The sequence below is a fragment of the Manacus candei genome, unplaced genomic scaffold, assembly GCF_025592945.1.
Source record: "Manacus candei isolate 608988 ecotype Guabito, Panama unplaced genomic scaffold, ASM2559294v1 h1tg000043l, whole genome shotgun sequence".
Classification (NCBI taxonomy): Eukaryota; Metazoa; Chordata; class Aves; order Passeriformes; family Pipridae; genus Manacus; species Manacus candei.
Genome location: NW_026138091.1, coordinates 7,530,438 through 7,548,548, shown reverse-complemented (window position 1 = coordinate 7,548,548; position 18,111 = coordinate 7,530,438). Strand labels below are relative to the sequence as shown.

Sequence of the window (18,111 nt, the reverse complement as noted above, 5' to 3'; positions counted from 1 at the left end):
AGATCTTTTGGGCCTTATAACGTTCCCTTGATTTTTGTGAAGTCTTTTCCAAACAGTACTCTTGCAACACTGAGGAAAGTAGTATAGAGCCCCACAGGTCTATGATACTTCTGAAGAGCTGGAACTCTCAACAGGAGATAGGGAAAGAGACAAAAAAAATTGATAGGTATATGGATATATTTCTTCTGCCTTTTTGATTCAGAAACGTGAGTTAAAATATTACACAGAAAGTGAAAGACAAGAAATAAGACATTACTTGATGCCAATGGCCAGGAGCAAATTACTTTTCTTCTTGATGAGGTAGCCTTCCTCAGTTCTTAGCTGGGGAAAAGCTCCTATTTTGGAATACCATAAAATAACCACAACGATCTTTGAACAAAAAAATTTGCTTTCTGCAGTGTTTAAATATAGACTCCTAAAACGAAAATACTTCTCACTCTTAAAGAAGGTGTTGTTTTAAAAGCAATTTCTCCCCATGATGAAAAGCTACATACCACTTTTTGGTACTGTTTGTGCTGACACTTTCAATTTCTTTTCCAGTCTCCATGGAACAGCCTTCTCCCACACTTTGGCATTTCTTCTGTATACTGGTTTTGGCTGGGATAAAGTTAAATTTCTTCACAGTATCTTGTATGGGGGTATGTTTTGGATTTCTATTGAAAATAGGATTGACAATACACAATGTTTTCAATATTGCAGAGGAGGGCAGACAAAATATCAGCAACTTTTCTGCTTTTTCACCCCACTCCACCAACAAATGGGCTGGGGGTGCACACGGAATTCAGAGGGGACACAGCCAGGACATCTGACCCTAACAGATCCAAGGGACATTCCATACTATATGGCATCACACTGAGCAATACAGGCTGGGAGAAAGAAGAAGAAAGAAGTGGGGAGATGTTTGGAGGGATGGTGCTTGTCCTTCTAAGTAGTTGTCATGCAGGGTGGAACCTTGCTTTCCTGGGGATGGCAGAACACCTGCCTGCCCATGGGAAGTGGTGAATGAATTCTTTGCTTTGCTTGTGCACAGCTTTTGCTTTACCTATTAAATTGTCTTTATCTCAAACCATGAGTTTTCTCACTTCTACCTTTCTGATTCTCTCCTCCATCCCACTGTGGGGGAGTGAGGGAATATCTGTTGGTGCTTAATTTCTAGACAGGGTTAAACCACAATACCCTGAATTATCCTTCCAAACAAAACAATAAATAACTTTGGAAAAATTTTCTCAGCAGTTCACTTTGTTTCCCGCTAATTGTACCGCTTTCTGCTGCACAAGCAAGTTCAGGTATTCCAGGTGAAAGTGTGAGAAATACCAGGTTAATTCAGGAATGAACCCAAGCGCGGCAGAGCAATCCCCTTAATGCTGAGTAGATACCTCTGTCATGCAGCAAACATGAAAGGTTCTCTCTTCTCTTCAAGAAGAAAAGGAGGGGGAGATTCTGGGTTTTCATGATACCTGTCTCTAACTTTAAATACCTTTAGATCCAGGGTCTCTGCACTTCATGAAACAGAAGACCCTGATATACAGCTGTAAAAGATTTCTTTGGTATGTCCTCATGCAATGAATTCTGCCCATATATTCTAAGTTACACAGGGAAGAATTACCTTTATCACTGTTTACAATCTCTCATTTTCTGTCATAGGGGCCTCTAGTCCCTATATTTTCCCCCAGTACAAAAATATTTAGCCTGCTTTCAGTATGCTCTCTCCTGGTTTTGTACGCTTTATTTTTTTTCCTCCTCTTTCCACTTCTGTTTCCTACTTGTTTTTTTCCATAGTCATCATTCCTCTTTAGCTCTGCCAATAATTAAGGGTGAGCACAGTCTTAACAGTGCTTTAAATGTACAAAATCCATTTTCCACTATCACATCCCATTTTGATTGTACACTAACATTTTCTTTGGTTTTTTACTTAGTAAAGCAACTGTTTTGGCATGATTTTCAAAGGGATATTAGAGGGGAAATTGTAATTTCAAAATGCGTACCTGCGTAACACTACTTCAAATTATCCTTGCCAAACACCACTACATTTCTCCAAGATTAAATCCATCTAGTTACTCATCTAGTGTTTCCAAGTTCTCCAGGAAGTCTGATACAATTTCAAAAGGAAAAGAACAGAAATTCCCCTTTTGATTATTTGATAGTGGGAGGAGCTTTGAGGGGGTTTTGTTGCTGTTGTGTTAAAGGCACCTAGTTATTTATTTGATAGTCTAAAGAGGTTTTCCAGCCTTAGAGAAAGTTGTGAAGGAGGACAGCAGTTACACCACATACCAAACCATCAGGATTCTAAGCAAGTGCAAGAGAGGCAGTGTGCCTTACACCCTAATCAAACAAAGTGATAGTTTTTATTTGTAAACAAGGCAGTCCCACACCACCTCTCAAAACACCAGCTTGACTAAGCTTATAAATTTATAGAATTACTATTGCAACATTTCATTGCTACTGCATCGTCTTTCCCAAGCATTTGAACTACTGTGACAGGACCAATACCTGAGGCCAACTTGACACAGAAGACAAAAGTGAACAATACTCCTTTTCAGTGAATTTTCTCCCTCAGGAACTGAACAAAGCAGCTTGTCCAGGCACCCTTCCAGCATTGCCCGTGTGCTCCCTCCCTTTCCCGGGACTCTGGGGGCAGCTGCCACCCAGACCTCCAAACGCCAAGCCCCAATGTCACTGCCACCACAAGAAAGGGCACAAGAGGAGGGGGAACCTGACAGGACCTCAAGGAAAAGCCTCAATTCACACAATTTTTCAAAGTTGCGGTATCTCAAATTTGCTGCTTGAAAGAAAAAGCAACAAGCTCAGTCCTCTGACGTCATCTCTCTCCAGAGCTCTTCACTACAAAGGATTCAGGCAGCATTTGACTCCAAGATCAGCCACATTTATTTTCAATTTCTCCAGCAAACAGTCAAGACATGAACAAGGTATTTTTCTGCCTTCTCCCTTCTTTCCCCTGGAAATAGAAAACAGGGTGAGCTGGTGAGAGCAATGGTTCTTTCTCCCCAAAGAATGGCCACAGGGGAAGATGGAACCTGTGAGCACAACTCATCTGCTCAGGTTGCATTTTTTACCTTTCACACAAGAGGACTCAGCCCTTTGTCCCCACAGCAGTGTGCTATCTGTGCTCACACATAGGGCAGGTTGCAGCATGCTCTGTGCTTGTCACTGAGGGTCCTGCCTCTGCCCCTCTGCAGCACCCAACAGCATTTCCAACAGGACATACCAGCGCTCCCACAGAAGTCTGTACTCTTGTTCCCTTAGCACTAAAAGGAAAAACACATGCCTGAATGGGGAAAAAAGTCCCCAGATCATTCACTTCAGGTAGAAGGCACAGCTTTTATTAGAGACAGCTCTGTCCCTGGTCTGCGTTAAATTAACCACACCACCAGTCCCAGCAGCAGCAGCTGTCACATATCAGCAAATAACACAACCCCAAATGTAAACCTCTGGGCCTGCAAAGCCCTGAAGAGCAATCCACAGTGCGTATAAGTTGTTCCATGCCTGTGTTTATACACACACCTAGGTATCTGAAAGGATTATGCTCATTTTGTGTTTCCATTTACATGCTCTTGGTTTCAGATTTCTAAATTAGGCTGTGCGACAAAAAACTAGAAACTCACTGCTGCCTAAGAGAGTTTCTTCTCTTGATTCCAGTGCTTTTTCAAAGACAGACGAGCCTAGTACTAAAATATTTCCCTGTTCCCTCTACAAAAACACTTCACAGAACTAGCTTGTGATTTAGCATTCAGACACTTTTCTGAAACCAAGCAAGAATGGAATTACAGCTAATCACATTAGCCTATAACTTTTTTCCCCTCTAAAAGCAGGATTAAAGGCAGATATGGGGAACTTTCCACATTCCCACACACCAGCTGCATTCTTCCAGACTCAGCTTGCTGAACGGCTAATAGAATTACCATCCACAGACCTAGGATTTTCAGGGATTACTCTGGAGAGGTTGCCAAAGGAACTAACCAGACCGTAATTCCCAGCTTCACACTTCCAGGCAGGGACAGAGACCTTAAAATGACATTGAGGAGTATGCCAGAGAGAGCCCTAGCCTGAAGAAGATGCCATCTAGGTTTTGCAAGGGCTGTGGATACACTGATCTTAATTAAAGTTTGTTGAGAATAAAGCAATTAACTGAAAGCACAGGACTGGAAATGTGATTAATGAGAGGGGTGACAAGGTAAGGGAGAGGGAATCGCCCTCCAAGTCTGATGCTGATATATTGTTCTTTAAAGACATCAGTGTACATTTTAATGTCTTAGCAATTCCTGCACTATGGTTGAGAGCAGATACGACTAAGTTCGCACCTTCAAATGGCACATGAAAATAGCTGAAAAACGATTATTTTTTGTTCAAAGAGTGAGAGGAAGAAGAGGAGAAAAAATTCTATTTACATTCTGCAAAATGTAAGTCACTCATATCAAACCAACCATACATAAAACTTTGATCTATGTCATGACATAAGCAGCAATAATCACTGAGGTTAGCTTTATGATCAGTATTTTCCATTTCGAAATGCCTAATCAAATAACAAAATCTGAAGGTATGCTCCACCCCCCATGGCATCATACATATGATGCAGGTTTCACTTTATGGCTTTTAAAGTTTTTAAATGATAAACATTGCAAGTCTGAACTTAGATCAAATCCTTGGAAAAAAAGAGAAAACTTTTAATTTTTTTTCCGGTCAAGATACCTACAAATAAGTTCAGCAATGAGAAACAAAACCTAGTTCAGATAAATCTAATTCCAACTCCAAAATTTAGCACTCATTAATGAAACAAAGATCCTTAATATAAATTCAGCAGAAAAAGCACTTTCTTCAAAATGCTGTTTTAAGAACCACTTATAACCAGCAATTTACAGAACCTAGTTTTATTGCACAGGCTTCTTGCAAAGCATCGCATATTGTTGAACAAATAAAAAAACCAAGACCCTCACTCAGCCTACCAAGACACGTGCATAGCCATGGAGCCAGTGGAATGAACAGTGGGGGGGATGCAAGTGGGACAGAGGAAGAGGCACTAAGCTTCCCCCATAGCCACTGAAACCAATGGAGGTGAGACCCTTTGCACTCCTGGGTACAAACACTGCTGTTCAGCTGCTTCATGAGCCTGGTCAGCAAGGCAGGGACATGAATTTTACACAGCAGTTCTCGCCTTGAAAACTGATTATTCAGTGCAACCCTGAACCCACTGGAGTGGACCCTACTCTCAGTTACAACACTTGGGCCTGAAGCAATTTAAGGAGTGCTCTTCCCAACCAGAAAGGAAGGTTTGCTTCCCACTATTAAGTTTCACAGCTTCTTGCTCTCTCCTCCTTATGGACAAGCAGCACAGATTACGAATCTAAAAGGAAAAGTCCACAACCAATGATAAAACAGCAACTTCCCTCAAGAGAGAAGGGGAAAAGAATAATAACTAATAATATTAATTAATAATTATTATTATAATAATTAATAATTGACACTTAATAACAATAACAACTATTATCATTATTATTGTTGTTGCTGTTATTGTTATTAAAATTATCAGTGCCACTTCGGCAACTTATTTTTCCAGCATTAACTCTCCTCTCCTTCACACTGCTTCAAAACTCACCAGAACCCACCTGAAATCAAAGTAGCAATGGCTATGATATTTTCTTAGCCTTCAAAGAGCTGTGTTTTTAAAACATCACAACTGAACAAAAGGACAAAACTCTTGCTCAGGTAGCTCATAATAGAAAGGTTTTTGTTTTACCCCAGGGAAAAGTTATCAAGTTTTTCATGGCTGGGTAACGGCTGAAACTGCTGTTTTGGGAAGAACTGAGGGATGAGAACTTTAAATCAGTCTGTCCACATGGTGACCTGCCACATCTGGAAATACAGGGATCTCTGATGAACTGCAAGGTAACTTCTGTTTTCTCTTTGCAAGACTTCTGCACAAAATGGACCACTTTCAGCATAAGACTCTACCAAGGACTGGATTGTTAGTTCTGACTGCAAGGTATTTTATGGCATTACAAACATCTGTTATGGCATTACACATCATCTGTTTCTGAGGAGGTCTCTAACACATACCTAAAGATAGAGAAATCATACTTGGCCTGAGTGAATCAACGTTGGCAGGAAAAAAAAAGAAAAAAAGAAAAAAAAAAAGCTCTGCTGCAGCACTTGGCTGGAGCTGGATCTCTTTTGTCTCTCTGCAGGGAGTTCAGAAAGCAGAAATTATCATAACAGGACATAAAGGAACAAATCAGGGAAATCCAGAAGGGTTCACTGGGGGGGCGTGGCAGAGAGGAGAACTCACCTCTTGTTTGTATCTTTACACAATGGGGTAGATGCACAGGACAGCACAAAAGGCACTCAGCTATGGGACCAGCAGATCAAATAAAAGAAGAAATGAACTGCAAAGACTTTGGAAACAGAGCTATGCCTATGAAAGGATAATCTCACAGACCTCTAGTGCCAGTCCAAGGACACTTTCCTGTAGGATTTCTGAAGCAGTGGTATGCTGGACATCAGATGCAATCAAAACTCAATCTGTTTCTTCCTTATTGTAGCAGAATACCACCATGGAAAGCATGAAGGCAATGGCACATGGTCTCCTACTCTTTTCTCCCACCTTCTCTCCTTGAAATTAGGCAAAGCTGACTGCAGTGTCATTATCACTGCCTGCAAAAGAGCCTGAACAGCATCAAAAACAGTCAGTCAAGATTGACTACACCTTATGGTAGCATTTCAAAAAGAAGAAACATAGAGAGGAAAAAAAGAGATTGGAAATGGTTATTTACCTTTATGCCATAATCACCACCAGGACCTTGGACATGCTTTCACAAGAAGACCCTTTCACAGGGTCTGACATTGATCATAGAATTAAAAACAACCTGACATTATGACAAGTGAAAGTGATGGACAGAGATTTCCCCACACCAGAGGAGAGAGAGGCTGATAAGATGTTGTCCTCTTTTTTCTTGGGTGACCAGACCCATTTGACTCCTGCTCATCTTGAAAATGAAGACCATTTAGGAGAAGGTGCATTTAGGCCAAAAAGAGGTTCTCTGAGGACACACCACTGCCCATATCCCTGTACCTCAAGCAGTTCTGGGCTTCCTCAGCAGATTCTCTTCCCCTTAGTCCTGTGCTAAATACAGATCCCAAACAATAAGCAAAGATCTAGATTCGCCACCCTGCTTCATGACAGAAATTTGCCTGCCTGCCACATCACACTAATAACTCTTCTTAATCAAGTTTCTTTTTTAAACCAGCATGAGTGCTGAGTCATATACAGGGTCCATATTTTGGCATTCCCCAACTATGTGCTGCCCACATCCCCTCCTGCACTATCCACTGCACTTGCTAACAATGACTGCCTAAGCTTGGTGTTATTTTTATCCTTCCCCATCTCAGACTTCAGCAATTAAACCATGCTACAATCTAGAACCACAGACATCCCTTTGGCTGGCTTTACCCTAGACCAGCTTCCTCCTGAAGGAATACTGGGTGCAGTATTTATTTGGAGAATGTTAAACTCTGCAGACAAACACTTGCCTTGAATACAGTATCGGGAGGAGGAAACACACCTGCCTCCAGCCATTTTATGAGCTTCATCTATTGAACAGCTCATGCAGATCAACCACTTAGCACCCTGCCACTTATAACCACAAGTACAGCTGGCAGCATCTACTAGACAGTAAGTTTGATGCTGGATGGGGAAGATAGGAGTGAAACCAGCCAAATGGCTTCAGTGGACCTACTGGCCATCTCCTACCTGCTTGAACTGCTGTAAAATACCATGCAATAAAACTTCCACCCCATGTCTGTTGGATATGGGGGGCAAAGGGGCTCAACACAAGCTGGAATTTCTCTCATCAACTCTGCTAACTGTTTTGCACCCTGAGCATTTGAAACTGTGACCTGTTTTATCTGATCTATGATCAGGAAACCACTCTGGATAATATTGTGTATTGTAGCTGGCCATCCCAAACATATATCCCATGAGGTAAATGTGACTGGCCAAATGGGAATCAAATCTTACAAGTCATCTTTTTCTTTGTGTTCAACAATAAGGAAGAAAAAAAATCATTAGAGAGAGACAAAAAAGGGTACAGTTAATATACTAGGGTGCTGCTGCCCAGTAGGACCTCTTGCATTTTAGAGCAGCAAGTTCAACTAGAAAAGAAATCCAAAAGGACATGGATAAAGATCCAGGTTAGAAGTGACCCAGGAGCCTCTATCTTCCTGGTAAATGCTGCTGCAGCACAGATATAACACCTACTCCAGCCCCATGCAAAGTTGCTATGTTTGCTCTGCCCAAATCATCTCCCTGCATTCATTAACAGCACTCTCTCACTCCAAGTCTTACTTGGGATTCATCTTACATAGCTGACTTAACCCAATCCTTAAACCCACAAACCATACTTCTTTCTCTAGTGGCACACAGATCCCATCACAGGAATGACCTGTACTTTGCAGCACTGCTTCCTTTCAAGGTCAAACTGAGCATGTTTTATTTGATCACATTCACAGCCTCAAAGCAGTTCACCCTAAGGGGCACAGCCCTGTCAGATTACTTTATGCCCTGATGATAACTGCGCCAAGCCATTCCCACTTAAAACTTTCCCAAGTGATGCAGCTGCAACCAAGAGAAATGAACAAAGCCGGAGTGTTTGCAGGTAACATCTGCTAACTGCCACCTGTGCCAAGGCAGAAGGGGCCAAAGAAAGGTTACCCAGGAGGACACAGTCACCCTCTGGTTTCAGAAGTTGCGACCATGCTCAAGCAAGCCTTTCAGAAACATGTGAGACAGCACAAGTCTTAAGCCTCTGAGGGACTAGCAATATGAGATAGCTTAGAGGGATGAATTTCATACTTGTCTCATTAGGAATCATGCTTGCACAAATTAGACAACATTAAAAATACAGGAGCACATGATTTACCTTTTTTTCCCTTCTTTATTTTTCTCCTTTTACCTCTGTTAGTTCTAAGAAATCAGAGACCACACAGGAAAAGCCAAGCACACAACGGCAGGAAAAATAACTGTGTTGTCTAAACACAGAACGTAAAACTCAGGACTCATTCTCCACATCTGTATCAAATCTCTTGCCAAAACTTATCCTCACTGCTCTATTTTCTTCACCTTAAGGAACCAGTACATTTACACAGGTACATTTCTCCAAGGTTATTCTGAAATAAATATTAGATGCTATAGCATAAGTTCCTACACAAGGAAAGGGATTTCTAAAGTTCTTAAAACTGTTATTATGCACAGAAGAATAATTCATGCACAAGAAGAGTTGTCTTCAGATACATGTATGGGATTTCAGTTTTTAGCTCATTCATCAGGTCCTACTCAGTCTTATGTTCTGAACTACAAAAAGAATAAAGGAACATAATTTTATCCCAACAAAGAGAATTGCAAACAACTTTTTACAAAGTTTAAAAAGAAAAGCAATTAATTACTTCTGTGTACTTAACCTGAGAAGACAGCCAAACAAAGCAAGATAAAAAAAGGTATTCCTTTTCCCAGGAGTATCATCCTCCTGAAATTTGTACCAAACAGAATACATGCAAGAATGTGTTTACCAATGGTGTATGAGTCATGCTCCCAGCTGAGGGTTAGAAAGACTAGCTCCCAGAATTGAGACTGTAACTTTCAATTCATAGAGGCAGGACTGTGGTGTTATCTCCTGTTAGTAAGAGTCAATGAGGATTAGAATAAGTGATCAGTAGTTGCAAGCCCTATGCTATCCTCCAATATCAAAATCTTGGTCAACTCAGGACAAGCAATTTCTGTGCTTTGGTTTACCTCAACTCACAGAGGTGTTAAGCTTTCAGTTGCTTCAGATTGTAAATACAATATTTAACATTTGTATAAATAGTTTGGTCTAGAAAGAACATGAAAGGTACTTCAGGTGGAAAAATAGTTCTGTGTTATCTTAACAAAACATTTATGATCACTGAGAAAGGCTGGAAGTTATTTTAACAAAAACCTCCAGTCAATTCTCATGTGGGTTCATTTCCTACAAGCTAAGTAACACAGCATGAGAAAACATGATGCAACATCATCAGCCTTACAAAACAACCAGTACTTAGAGTTGGAAAAAAAAAAATCCATGAACTTCCCCCCCTTCTTTTCATTTTGAACTGTAACAACTTGCCACTGTAGTAATGCTGTAAAAGGACACAGTCATCACTCTTCACCTACAACTCTGCATTCATTATGGGTCAGTAGCCACCACATCACAGAGAAAATGAAATTTCTACTGCAAGCCTGCAGAGCAGAGAATCCATGGTATCTCCTAAATGTAACATTATGGAAAAAGAGCCTGGACTTTGCCTCATCAAACAAAAGGTACCGCTGGGATAAAAAAATTGACTCTATAAGCCAAGAAGCACACACACCAGTAAAGTTAAGTTTCTGGAAATGTATTTTAACTTGAAACTGCAAAGATATCTAAAGTTTCACTTAGAATTTAAAAAAAAAAATTAATTAAAAAAGGCAGGCAAAAGTGTCTTTTGCATAAGGTCACAGACATCATACAATTAACCTTTCCCCTGGTCCCTTAAGTGTATTTAATAGTACCTTTTGATGTTCTCCAAAGAGATGGCAGAAAAGCAAGAGCAAAGAGAGGAATGCATGAGACACAGGAGCAGCTAGTTATGGTCCCATCCCCAGGATTCATACAGTTTAGAAAAGTGATTATAGTACTGAATTCTGGACTACCAGAAATACACATTCAAAATAGGCAGAAAATTATTAATCTTGTTTTTCTACCGCAAAATGCTACTCAGTTACAGTTTCTCTGCAACTCCACCAGCATGAGCAGCAGGCTAGTCCTTTGTCATTTGCAAATTTAGCATCTATTTTATTGCACCATATGTAGTCAAGGGAATTCAACCAGGAGAGTAAGGCTCTGCTACATCCTGTTCGTCCTCTACCTTCACAGAGGGAACAAGATAAAGCAGAAGAGGAAAAAGTGAAAAAAATGTTCTGGGTAGAGTTTGGATGCAGTGAATACCATCTGAGTCATTTCAGATTACATACTCCATGCTACTGCCTCTACTTCAGCACTTACTTTCAGAGTTTAACACTGGGGCCGAGGGCAGATTTAACAGCAGTAGCTCTGCAGGGAAGAGGTTGTAACACATTGAAAACAGCACAGAAAGGGACAAAAAAAAAGAAATTTCCCTCCCATTAACAGGGCAATCCAAGCAGAAGCTCAGAAACCAGCTCGAGGCTCAGACAGGGAAAGGTCTAGAAAAGCCCAGTGGCTGCAGGAGTGCAGTTGTTTGCGGAGGAGAGGAAGGTAACAAGTAAATAAAGTATCGGGTAGGATCCCTCTCACCCCCCCTTTCTCAAATAAATCAGTTAACTTTTCAGAGAGCAGCAAATCTCCTTACTCCTCTGGATTAAAGGCAGACTTAAAAGAATGTTTGTTAACAGACTACCTTCTCCCTGGGTCATTCCTGATGCACATCAGCTAACCACATGCAGAAAACTATGTTAAGGATGCCCTTGATAAAAGGAAAAGTTTATTTCTAAATTATATTATTATATTTATTATTTTTTATTTAATGACAATTAAAAAGCTTACTGGATGTGGGATACAATTTTAATTTTGCTTCTATGGAGTTTGATGACCATTAGACAAGTGTCTGTGGTACAAAAGTATCTCTTTGAAACATCTACTGGCCTTTTGCCATCCTGTATTATGAGGTGAAATGAAATTCAAGGTCTCAGGTCTCCCACGCGCAGAAGAGACAGCAGGATGGTCATTTTAGAAGACAATTTTCAAGCTGCTTACTGACTAAGGAGAGCTGAGTTCCTACGGGATTCCCAGTGAAATTTCAGGAAGCAATGATGTTTTATCCCAGCATCAAGAATGTTTTTGAAGATTTCATTTGCCTGCCTACATGCTTTGCATGATGATCACCCTATTAAAAGAGGGAAAGCTAATAATAAAAAATAAAGGCTAATTTACATTTCACTACATAATATCAAAGATAAGTAGGTAATTTTAAAAATAAGTTAAAAAATATGACACAGATGAGTAATATGGCAAAAATACCCATTACAAAAAAAGTTTAGTACAAGAGAAGTAAGAAAAAGGAGAGGAGGAGAAGTGCTTTTTCCAGAGGAACAAGTCAGATGAATAGGCATTTACCGCACAGATCCTAGGGAGGAGAGATAGTCAACAGGGTGAGCTCCTTTGTAAACACATTTTTTAGTAAGAAATACTGATCCTCAGGAATCAAAGAAACAAAAGAATTTCCCTGAAATATTTTGGAGACTCAGACTGCTTCAGTTCTGCATGGGAACCAAGTCTGACCTCAAAATTGAAACACCAACATTACAACAGCAAGGAACTCCACGATCATCTGTAAACTGACATGCTTTACAAGCTTCATGAAGTAAAAATCCCTTGTGTCCAGAGGCGTTCCCAACAATGAAACATTGAAATCACTTTTCCTGATTTGCTAAAACATGGAAACACAGAAAAGGCAATAGCTCAGGGAAGCTGGACCTTGCCACACTGCAGGTATGGTACATCTTTTCTGAGGTCTTCATAGCAAAGCAAACTAGTAAAATGTGAGTTGAATGGCTAACCTTCGTGTTATGTCACAAGCTGCTCGAGAGGACACCAAACTTCCTCCTAACATTCTTGCAAATGCTCACTTGCACTGTAACAAAAGGCAAACATTGCTCTGACAGTTTCCTTGATACAGACACTAACAAAATGCTAAATAATAGTATGAAAGTACTTTATCCTCTGCTTTCCCCAAGGCAACAAACTTCAGAACATGTATAAAAGTAATTTCACCTCCCTGGTATTTTTTCCATTTCTTTTCTCTATGTAACTCAAATAAGTTTTCCAAAAGAAAAACATAGTTTCAATGTATACCTCCCAGCAAGTCTTGCAATTATTTTCAGAAAGCCTGATAATAGCTCAGTAAGAGTAAAAAAAGAGTAATATTTGGCAAAATCTGCATTTGTCCATATTTTCTTCTTTTTCTTTATTCATTAATGCTTTGTCTTTGGAAGACAATGCAATTTTGGTGGAACTGCTTTCCTCTCAGCTTCTGCACAGTGAGCATTTTGATATCTTTTGGTTACAATGAAACTCCATTTTGGAACATCATATCCATGTTTCTAGGAAGAGCCTGGTAACACATTCACTGCTTCTCTCTCTATAACAAGTACAACCTTTCACTTAGCTCTGCTCCACCAACACAAGAACCAGTAACTGCAAGGGAAGGGAATGAGAACAAAGAAAAAAAGGAAAAAAAAAAAACACCACCAAAGATAAAGCAAAAAGCCAACCTCTTTCACATAGATAATAGGAACTGAGAAAGCCAGTGTACGCCTCCCAGTTAACCAAACTGCTCAAAGCTCAAGAGGGAAGAGTAACAATAATATGAAAACAATCCTGGTATGTTGTTCTGGTTTTATGATCACCAGAGCCATTTACTGTATCTCCAAACACTCCCTCACATCAGATGTCATCCACAGGGTCAACCTGCACTTTCACTTTCCAGCATCCATGTTTTTCTGCTCCCATAGTTTCAGGGAAGCTCACGGGCAGCAGTGGATGTGCATACCTGGGAGCCAGAGAACCTCCCTTCCACTTTGTCACCAACTTGCAATTACAGTTACTTGCTGAAAGCCACAGCACCTCACCTCACCTAAAAATAGCAGCATGTATTTGTTTTAGTAAAGAATTGCTTTTTAAGGAACTATTATAGTGGCAGAACAATTAGAGCTTACTTTAAAATATTTAAAATTTTAGTTCCTGGGGAATTTGCCCGGTAGTCTATTCAATTCTTTAATAATCTGAGGGGAACAATCAAATTTAAAATTCTTTAATAAATCTTTCATCCAATTTCAGCATCCCCAATGACAGAACAAGCTCTTAAATAAAGCTAGTGATTGCTCATTAACAATGTGAAGACTTCACTGTAGTTTTTGCAATAGTTTTTTGGGGAATTCATGTATGCCTGAAGAGACTATAGCAAAACAGCTTGTAGTCTGTAGTTTAGTTTAACTTCTGTAATCTCAGAGTTGGTAGCAACACGGATGGCGATTCATGCTCAAGACAGTAACAGAAAGAAACCAAATACTGAATCCTGCACCCATTATCATCAAGGAAAACAATGTGTTTACGGATACAGCAATCAAGTGCAAGGACATGCCTTGACTCCGAAACTACTCCCACTGCCAGCTGGATGCATCCAAACGAACACTGCCTTTTGCCTGGCTGGCAAGGCTACAACCAGGTCCTGATCAGACACCCTCTAAAGTAAATATCATGATATGAGTGTGTAAGGGAAACAAACCACTGGGAAAGCCAGTCCAGCTTCGGGGTTGGCCATGGATTTTTCTTTCAGTTTGGAGCTTGTGTCCCTCAAGTGTCTACCCAAACTGGAAAGCACTTTGGGAATATGTAATCAGCCACCACTAGCAAGTGCGTCGGCTGCCAGGTCCATAGGAAGGTGTCCCAAACCCCACACATTTCACCATTCCTGGGCAGCGGGAAGCATTTACACACGCACAAACCAAACCCTGTTTCCTTCCAAAGGCCCTCTTCATTCCAGGGTCAAGGACCGAGACTGTTGTGCACCGACGGCGACCCCATCCTCGGCCCTTGAGCCCCCAGAGCCGTCACTACGAGTCGAGGAGCCAGGTGCTGCTCCTTGCCATCCTTCGCCCGTCCGGGTACCGGCCACTCCCGCGGGGACTTTCAAGGGCAGCAGACCATGCGCATCCTCGGGCTCCCAGGAAGGAGCTCCCCAGGTGCAGAGCTATAGTCGGGGCCGGACACACGGCGCCGCGGATGCCGCCCACCCCGCCGCTTACCCCGCCGCTCCCGCTGCCCGCGGCGCCGCGCAGGCCCCGGGCTGCGCTCCCGCCGCCTCCGGCAGCGCCGGCACCGCCGGGGGAAGATCCCGCGGCATCGCCGCCTTTCGCCGCCGCTGCGCCGGGAGCGGGGGCAGCGGGCTCGGCCGCGCTCCACCTGCTCGCCGCGGCGGCCGCGGTCCGTACTCACTCCGCGTAGCCCGTGGTCCAGGGCAGGCGCCGGGTGTCCTTGCTGAGGATGAGGATGGGGCGGGCGATGTGGTCGGCGGAGCACTCCACCTCGTCCGGGGACAGTCCCAGGAACTCGGGTCTCCCGTAGGGGAAGCGGAGGGGCAAGTCCGCGCCACTGCCGTGGTCGGCGCCCGCGCTGCCAGCCATGATGCCGCCCATGAAATTGGCCACGGCGGACTTCACCCGCGTGAGCATAATAGTACCCCCGCCGGCGGCGGCGGCAGCGCCGGGGCCGCCGCGCGGGGCGGGTTGCGGGTCGCGCCGGCGGGCAGCGCTGCGGCGGCGGCGGCTCCGGCAGCGCCCGCCGCGCTCCCGCAGTGAGGTCGCCGGGCCGCGCACAGCAGGCGGGGGAACGGCGGGCTCAGGGGCAGCCGCGGGGCCGCGGCCTCATTGCAGGTTTCCCCCTCCCGGCGCGGCGCTGGGTGAACTCAGCCCGGCGGCAGCGGCTGCTGAGTCATGTGATAGCGCGGCTGGATTCGCCCGGGCGCTTCCTGCTCCTCCTGCGGTACCGGCGAGCTCCTGGCACACGCCGGGCACGGGCGGCCGCCGTCCCCGCCCGCCTCCTGCGCCGGGGGGTGGCCCGCGGCAGGTGCGCGGCGGGCGGAGCCTGATCCCGGCGGGGCCGCCCCCGGCTCCCGCAGCGATTCGGCCGCGACCCGTGGTCTTGCCCGCGGTCGGCCCCGGGAATCGCCGCCCGGGAGGCGTTTCCCTTACCGGGGGGTCGGAGGTCGCCGCCCGCAGTGCGCTGTCCCTGCTGCCCCTGGGCTGAGCCAGCGTCGTCCCAGCCCCGGCAGAGCCCGCTGATCCTGCCAGACAAGGCTCCCGCTTGGAAGGTTCACAACCTACCTTCTGCTCCTTAAACACATCGAGGATATTTCTCCCCCGGAACCATTTGTTAGAGAAAAGAACCTGGGCAGTGGCCGAAAGCGAGCCCTGCCGCTGGCCTGCTGTGTGTTACCTCTGCCTGCCTGCGGGGCCGGGGACATGCCCCGGGGCGCCTCCGCGAATTGCCAGGCGTTTAGGATGCTGTCAGGAGGAAAAATGAAAGGACAGGCCCAAACATCTTTAAATTTGAGGACATAGGAATTCTTCTCTTGCTGTGTCATTTTGACCGTGTCATACTCTTAAAAAAAAAAAAAAAAAAAAGATTGGGAGGTCTGTTGCACGCGGTTATCACCCAAATGTGCAGAAAGGTTGGGTGTGCCAAACCTGCTTTAAGAAAACAGAGGTGAGGGGAATGTAGCAAGAGTATGTAGGAAGTCTGTCCTCTGTAGCAAGGCTCTGTCTGTGCCCTGTGATGTAGCAGCACTCCTGAGATCTGTAAGTCTCACAGTGACCCGCGAAATGGAGCAGGTAGGCAGGGCAAGCCGTGAGAGCAGTGCAGTGCTGGAACTTAGCAGGAGAAAGCCGGTTAGTCATCATACGTGGCTAGTGGGGTTGATCGGCTGTCATCTCTCTGGCTCATACTAGAAACCAGCTGGCATGCAACTGAAGGCAGTTGCAGAGCTTTGGAAAATAAGCCTTGTGAGCTTGTTCAGTTTCTGATTATTAAACAATATCCTGAGAGCTGAGTTCAAACAATACCTGTGTTTGCTTCAGGTTCCTTGTGTACAGACATGACAAATGTAAAGATGTTATGACACTTACAAGTTTTTATGATAAAACTGTTTGTTAACATAGTCTACAGAGCCAAAAGTAGATTAGTGAACAGGGATGCTAAGAGTATGTTAAGTGCCTTCTGAAGTATATTTGGAAAAATATCTACCACGAATTAAACATCAAATATACACCTTCTTTGGGACAAGTTGGTCATTTTTCCTATCTCTTTTTTTAGTCATGTCCAGGGTTGATATTGTAAGTATTTTGAGGAACAGTAAACCTCTCTTAGGTCAAAAAAAAAACCTTGACACTAATAACTCACCATTCCATTGCAATATAATGGAAACCTTGTGGGTCTTTCTTGCATGCATTTCCGTTTGCTTTGCTTTGCTTCCTGGTTATGTTGCAGAGGTCATAACTTTAAACAAAAAAATAAATAAAAGAGAAATGAAAGGTCTATTAAAATCCAGGTGGGTGGTTTTGGTTTTGGTTTGGTTTTTTTTTCATAAGCCCTGTGTGTTGGTACTGTTCATCTACATTCAGACATTCTAGGCAAAGCCAAGCCTGAGGTGGTGAGATTCCCACTACTTTGTTTGGTGAACTGAACCGTATATTTGTCCAGTTTCAGTTCATTCTCCCTTCCTGCAACTTGAGGACAATCTCTTTATACTATTTTTTGTCTGCTGGATGACCTACGTTTTTTCATCAGGCCGGCGCTCCAGCACTCATTTTCCTCACTAAGGTTTTAATGGACCTGCCACCCAAAGACGACAGAAGTGAGAAGAGGGACATGAGCAGAAGTTGACATGTAACCCTTTACCCCTCACAGGTTATGAAGTATACTCTTGGAGAAGCTGCACCATTTACCGGACCCAAAAACTTTGAAAAATATCATAGACTAAAACTCAAACAGAGAGAATGCAGTGTTTGTCCTCTGTCTCCACACTGCAGTCACTATTTTGCACAAAACATGAGGGAGAAATGTAAAGGAGTATGTGTGGTCTTGTTAGTGTTTAAATGGTTATCTCTGCTAGATGACAAGGAAAAGCTCAGATCAGACATGTGGGGAGACAGCTTAACAGCTCACCACTCAAAACAGATCTGTGTGCTGTTTGAAATTCTGTGGATGCTTGCCTCTGGCACAAGAATGCTGTAAGGATACAACAGTAAAATAGGTGTGATATGGCCTCTTCATACTGAAAAGTATAAATGTTTCAATTTCAGTTCTCTTTGGGAAAGAGGATCATATTCACTTTTGAGTCAGAAGTGAAGCCTCACTTCTCAAAGGAAGTAATGTTCAGGCCTGGCAAGGCCTGGGCAAGTTCCCCAAATCTCCTAGCCTGTGGTCCATCTGGTCCAAGCAAGGCATTTTTCTTTGATGGTGTGTAGACCTCTAAAGGTTTGCATATTGACTTCAAATAAAATTTTTAAGC

General features: G+C 43.3%; 1 protein-coding gene across 1 annotated transcript in view; it reads right to left on the bottom strand.

The window, feature by feature from the left end:
* Positions 1 to 15,745, bottom strand: part of PPM1H (protein phosphatase, Mg2+/Mn2+ dependent 1H) — a 136,716-nt gene extending 120,971 nt beyond the window's left edge. Inside the window, exon 1 of the mRNA XM_051795811.1 lies at positions 15,039 to 15,745. Coding sequence (XP_051651771.1) covers positions 15,039 to 15,274 — 236 coding nt within the window. The 5' untranslated portion in view covers positions 15,275 to 15,745. The remainder of the gene's footprint in view (positions 1 to 15,038) is intronic.
* Between the last annotated feature and the right edge of the window lie 2,366 nt (positions 15,746 to 18,111).